The sequence below is a fragment of the Musca autumnalis genome, unplaced genomic scaffold (assembly GCF_047663935.1).
Source record: "Musca autumnalis isolate F117 unplaced genomic scaffold, ASM4766393v1 scaffold_5, whole genome shotgun sequence".
In the NCBI taxonomy this organism is placed as follows: Eukaryota; Metazoa; Arthropoda; class Insecta; order Diptera; family Muscidae; genus Musca; species Musca autumnalis.
In genome coordinates this window covers 155,203,127-155,209,521 of record NW_027412088.1, presented here as the reverse complement: position 1 = coordinate 155,209,521, position 6,395 = coordinate 155,203,127, and the positions used below count along the sequence as shown (strand labels likewise).

At 36.6% G+C, this 6,395-nt stretch overlaps 1 protein-coding gene across 1 annotated transcript; it reads right to left on the bottom strand.

Moving 5' to 3' along the window:
- Positions 1-1,243: 1,243 nt before the first annotated feature.
- Mov10 (Mov10 RISC complex RNA helicase) lies at positions 1,244-5,524 on the bottom strand. Its single transcript, XM_073989118.1, has 7 exons — positions 4,883-5,524; positions 4,325-4,595; positions 3,774-4,198; positions 2,851-2,963; positions 2,057-2,785; positions 1,625-2,004; positions 1,244-1,552 (listed from the first exon to the last, which is right to left on the bottom strand). Exons 1-7 carry the CDS (start codon positions 5,302-5,304, stop codon positions 1,367-1,369), a joined length of 2,526 nt encoding a protein of 841 aa, XP_073845219.1. The 5' UTR covers positions 5,305-5,524; the 3' UTR covers positions 1,244-1,366.
- Between the last annotated feature and the right edge of the window lie 871 nt (positions 5,525-6,395).

Here is a 6,395-nt window from a genome sequence, read left to right as displayed (position 1 = left end):
GGGTGCTTCTTAAGACCCTTTCCCAAGGAAAGGGTGCTTCTTAAGACCCTTTCCCAAGGAAAGGGTGCTTCTTAAGACCCTTTCCCAAGGAAAGGGTGCTTCTTAAGACCCTTTCCCAAGGAAAGGGTGCTTCTTAAGACCCTTTCCCAAGGAAAGGGTGCTTCTTAAGACCCTTTCCCAAGGAAAGGGTGCTTCTTAAGACCCTTTCCCAAGGAAAGGGTGCTTCTTAAGACCCTTTCCCAAGGAAAGGGTGCTTCTTAAGACCCTTTCCCAAGGAAAGGGTGCTTCTTAAGACCCTTTCCCAAGCAAAGGGTGCTTCTTAAGACCCTTTCCCAAGGCCACTCTTTGATATGAAGGAATGGGGGAAATATTCCCAAGGAAAGGGTGCTTCTTAAGACCCTTTCCCAAGGAAAGGGTGCTTCTTAAGACCCTTTTCCAAGGAAAGGTTGCTTCTTAAGACCCTTTCCCAAGGAAAGGGTGCTTCTTAAGACCCTTTCCCAAGCAAAGGGTGCTTCTTAAGACCCTTTCCCAAGCAAAGGGTGCTTCTTAAGACATTTTCCAAAAGAAAAGGGTGTTTCATAAGACCCTTTCCCAAGGAAAGGGTGCTTCTTAACACCCAAAAGAATAGTGTGTTTCATAAGACCCTTTTCCAAAAGAAAAGGGTGTTTCATAAGACCCTTTTCCAAAAGAAAAGGGTGTTTCATAAGACCCTTTTCCAAACGAAAAGGTTGTTTCTTAAGACCCTTCCCCTAGAAAAGGGTGCTTCTTTTGACCATTTTCCAAGGAAAAGGTGTCTCTTAGGACCCTTTCCCAAGGCCACTCTTTGATATGAAGGAATGGGGGAAATAATTTTCTTTCTTCCTTAAGGTATCAGCATTTCGCAATCTTAACTAGATTGATTAAATCCACAAAATTATATTTTAAAACATCATTAATTTTAAACGAAGTTTCAACACCACGGATACCGTGATGCGAAAAAAATGTTTTATTTCTTCTCAATTACAAAACAGAAAATGTTGATTCAGTATATTCTTATCATAGGGTTAAAAACATGACGACTAGTAAACAATAGATATTAAAAATAAATAAATTAAGCGAAATGTAAAGCGATCGAAAATACACAGCACATACACTCACACACATATACATACACTATATAAATAAATAAGTAAATAAATACAATTGCAATGTCAGAGAAAAACGAACGAAACAAAAACAATAACGAAAGACAATTCACATTTACGAGTCTGGATAAAGTCTTTTCATTCTAAGAGGAACTAAGTTCGAATACAATAAGAAAAAATATAAATATTAAATATAAATTTTAAAAACTAAGGCACTAGCATCATTGTTATAAAAACGTATTTTAAATAGTCACTAATTTAAGGGTTTTCGTTTTACGATTCTTTTTGCTTCTCTTTTTGCGTAAAAATGTGCCATGTTTACGACATTCATCCATAATGTAGGCAAAGTCAGGATGACGTTTCAATGTCAATGGATTTCCCATGAGAATGAGTAAAGATTTGGGACGGGATAAGATGACATTTAGGCGCTGTGGGAAACATACAAAATAAAATATTGGATTAGTTCGAAGAGTTAACGTTAAGCAGAGTATATTTCTTACTTTGGGATTTCTTACAAAACCAAGACCAGAAAATGATCTCACTAAGGATACAATGATAATTTGTTTTTCTCTGCCTTGAAATGTTTCCACAGAACCACTTTCAACACCGGTCCAACCACAGTCATGCAGACGATGTTGTATAAGTTTATTTTGCAGGCGATATGGAGTAATGATGCCAATATCTGATTGTTTTACCGGATGGCCATCTATGCCATCAATTAGTAGACGTCGTAGAAACCACATTAGCACTTGTAGTTCAAGATTATTACGAGAACTTGGTGAAACGGTGTCCTTTTCGGTGACACCATGGACGGCTTGGAATATTATTGGAAAATTGGCATTTGGCAACTTACACCATTTGGCAGCCATATTGACATCATCTAGAAAAATTTTTTGGGTTAAGCCGTACGCATGTTTGTTGTTTCAACTTACCCATTTTAGCCTCTGCTATTAATTCATTTTTATAATACAAATGGTTGAAGATGTTAACAATTTCCGGATGTGAACGATAGTTACGTTTCAATCTGGCCTGTATTGTGCGATCATAATTGGAATTATCATCAAGGCCATAACATTTCAAACTCAGCAGTCGTTCCATTAGAGATTTCCCCAGACCCAATTGATTGGCTCGTTCCGATGTTATGATGGGACCCAATTGTTTATGATCCCCCGATAATATTACACGACAATTTAATGTCTTAATACCCATAATACCCACCAAAGCCTCAGGCTCTGTAGAAGCACCAGCTTCATCGATAAATATGTGAGAAAAGAAATTCATTTCACCAATATCTCCAGTTACCAATTTACCCACTGTACACAATGTGGCCACAATGATGCCATATTGACGTATTTCCTCTACCGAAGGATAATAATGTATACCATGTTGACAATTTGAATTGGCCTGCAATTCGGGATCAATCAAATGTAAACCCTTCTCAACAATGGTCTTTGAATAGACTCGAATAATGGGTTTTTGATTTTCGGGATCACGTTTTTGGATCTCTTGTAGACGTTTATTGCTATTAAAATATTTGCATATTCGTAATGCAATCGTGTCACAAGCAGCATTTGAACCGGCTGTGACAAGTATACGGCTTCCTGGTTTAAGAAGGCGTAGTTGTAAAATAGACTCCACAATAGTTGTGGTTTTGCCAGTCCCTGGATATCAATAAATATGGGTTAATCTAAATATGGAGTGTGGGGATAAGTAAATTTTAACATACCTGGTGGACCGAAAATCACAAATGGAGCATTAGGACTGGGTCCTTCGGTTATACAACGTACAGCACCCAATTGTTCTGGATTTGTGGCAATTGTGGTATTAAATAAATTTAACCTGAAAGTAAACAAAATTGCAGTTCAGAATTTAAATGTTTTGAAAGCTGAGCAATAGCTTAAAACTGAAATAACGGAAGATTTGTAAACTTCTTGATTGCAGCATATGGACAAAATATTGAAGAGTAGATGACTAGTATGGTCATCTACTGTAGAGTAGGGTCGTCTACAGTGTAGAGTAGATGGCCCCTAGGATCGTCTACTGTAGAGTAGATGACCCCTAGGATGGTCTACTGTAGAGTAGATGACCCCTAGGGTCGTGTACAGTGTAGGGTAGATGGCCCCTAGGGTCGTCTACAGTGTAGAGTAAATGACCCCTAGGGTCGTCTACTGTAGAGCTGATGACCCCTAGGATCGTCTACTGTAGAGTAGATGACCCCTAGGATGGTCTACTGTAGAGTAGATGACCCCTAGGGTCGTCTACAGTGTAGAGTAGATGGCCCCTAGCGTCGTCTACTGTAGAGCTGATGGCCCTTTGGGTCGTCTACTGTAGAGTAGATGACCCCTAGGGTCGTCTACTTTAGAGTAGATGACCCCTAGAGTCGTATACTTTAGAGTAGATGTCCCCAGGGTCGTCTACTGTAGAGTAGATGGCCTCTAGGGTCATATTCTGTGTAGTATAAGTCCCTTGGTTCAACTACTGTAGAGTAGTGGACCTTTAGAGTCTGCATCTATAAAGTATTATTACTATTATAGAGTAGATGTCTATTATCAAGTAGACGTCCCCAGGTTCGTCTACTATATAGTAAATAGCCCCTAGTGTCGACTACTGTATAGTACATCTCTTCATATCCTTTGATTTGATACTTACTCAAATTCTTGTTCATATTTCATATTTCTCACTGGATTTGTTTCCGGAAATAGATATTGTCGTACATGTTCATTTTCTCCCAAAATTTCCAAGGCTCTAAATTGATAACGTACTGGCAAGCGACGTGGACGTATTATTATATCATATTTAGTGGAAGATAAGGAACCAATTTGTGTTGCCGTAAAATGTTCATCTTTGCTAAAACGAAAATGTATTTCATCCTTAGCAATTTTATAGATGGTGGCAATGCGACGTCTTATAGTATCATCTTCCTCTGTTTCATGTGGATGTGGAAACAATGTATCAATTAAATATTTCGGAGGATTAGCTGCAGCTAAGGCACTACTTTCTTTAGGTATTACAACCAATTCATCCATAAAGGGTACAATAATATCATCAATGTTTACATTGGAAATCGTTGGCATCTGGAAGATATAAATTTCGATGTAAAATATTTAATTAACATTATATTATGAGACACATTTAAATTCAATCCTCTATTCTCTCATTTTTTATATATTTAAGTAAAAAATATATTCATCGTGACTTACATGCATCCAATATTTCCGCTTCTCTGTCCATTTTAGCGTAACATCTTTTTGTGCCAATGCTGGATAGTCTGATATATCAGTTAAATCTTCAATTTCGAGCAGGGTATTGAAAACACCTTTTATATTTTCTTTGTCCAAACGACGATTACCTATGTATTTCTTAATTATATCGCTATCGCACAATGAGGCCAGTGAAAAATTTTGTTTATTTGATATTTTCATTCGTTCACTAGGTGGATAACTTGGTAGATAGTACTTGGTGCGAAAGTATCTACAAAAAGTATAATTAAATGCATATTAACAAAGGATTGAGAATATTATAATACATTTTATTAATAACTATTGAAAGTTTTTTGCTTGTTGTTGTAGCAGCTTTAAGCATCGATTTGACTCTGGTTTTGCAGCAGCCGCTTTGGTTTCGGGGTCAATCCGGTACGAAAGAACCCGCTGCCGTGGGCTGTGCTGGTGGTCCCGCCCTTCGAACTTTTAATCCGTTTATAACTTCACTACCTGCCTATAGCATAGATATGTATAATGAATAGTTGTTAAAATACTTACGTCCTCTCGGGTTCATCCACCATATCATCAAGACAAAACGTATAATATTCTTCATCTGAATCCGAGCATATAGTCCAAACATCCGATTCATCATCCTCATCTTCATCATCTGATATAACAATGATATCATTACATATTCCACACGTTTTAATATTTTCGTGGGACACTTTTGGCATAACTTTCTTCTCCTCGCCATCCTCGTTAGTAGTTGTTGAGTCATCATTGAATTCTTCATCATCATAACCACTAGATGTTTTTGAAGCATTATCTAGAAAATCCTTGGCAGTCGTTCCTACCAGATTACCACCGTGACACTTAAAAACCGAAGAATCTTCAGATTGTGCCAGAACTAAATGTTTTCGTAGATCATCGCATAGCTTCTTCAATATTTCATTAGCACGATCCATTTTTATATCATCCATATTTTTGTCGTTTTTATTTTATAACTTAAAACAACATAAACACCAAAATAAATTACAAGACAAAAACTACACATAAAAACACAAATTTGTTCAATCGTTGAGCGCGTTTTGTCAATGTTTTTTAATAAACCGTTACTTTTTGGGAGATGTAATAAAATAAGACACCCATAACCAGTTGTAAAAGTACCGAGTAATCATGCAATTAAAATAATCATGGTACAATAATGCAGGCAGCAGCTAAGGGGTTGTTTACACGATATCTCTCAATATTATTTGTCTGTTCCATGATGAAATTATAAGGTGGCGTAAAACGGCCATCTGATTGGTTTCAATCTGTCAAATATTTTGTTATTGTGAATAAATTGTATGAAAACGTAAACAAACATTTTGACATATTGAAGAACTTTCGGCCAAAATAGAGTTGTTGTTGTGCTACTTACGTGACCTGTTAAATAGATCTTGGTCTGTTCCAGAACTGCAAGAATCTACTAATTTTTACCATTTTCTTCGATAACATAAAGGAAAAAATGTTATCGTAGTAGAAAATAGTAGCTTCTTGCAGGTTCTGGAACAGACATTATATCGACACCTCCAAATAATAGTTGGCTAATTCTGAAAAGCGAGTTTTGCAGGACAAGCTCTAAAAGTTTGGAAATGTCTTTGACCTTCAGTACTATGCTAAGTAAATATTTGTTTATAACTTCTGTTCGGATTGACCGATCATTACCAAAATTTGACAGAATTTAAGTTAAAGGACTTTAAATATAAAAATGTAAAGAACTTGAAAACATGCTAAGTCGACTTAGCATACTATTGTTTGGAGGCGTCGATATGTGCTGAAATTTTCAATCGTTTGAAGTGAATTCTAACTAGGCGTTTACACCAGACAGTCTGTCTTCAAATACAACTCTGATTCACTAACACATACATACATTTGTCGGTTGTCTTCCAGCTGTCCATCATTTTTTCACAGACAGTCGGGTTAACAATTTTTTGACATTTTTGTGAAAAAGAAGTAAGATGATAATTCAAAAGTGCTGAAAACAAAAGAATATGTAAAAAAACAAAATTTGAGAACGTAATCGATGATT

Bases quoted from the DNA above. Each gene is read 5' to 3' on its own strand.
- Mov10 (XM_073989118.1), bottom strand. From the start codon at position 5,304: ATGGATGATATAAAAATGGATCGTGCTAATGAAATATTGAAGAAGCTA. The intron at 4,199-4,324 runs GTAAGTCACGAT...TATATCTTCCAG, and splicing joins AGCGGAAATATTGGATGCAT to ATGCCAACGATTTCCAATGT. The intron at 2,964-3,773 runs GTAAGTATCAAA...GTTTACTTTCAG, and splicing joins AAATATGAACAAGAATTTGA to GTTAAATTTATTTAATACCA.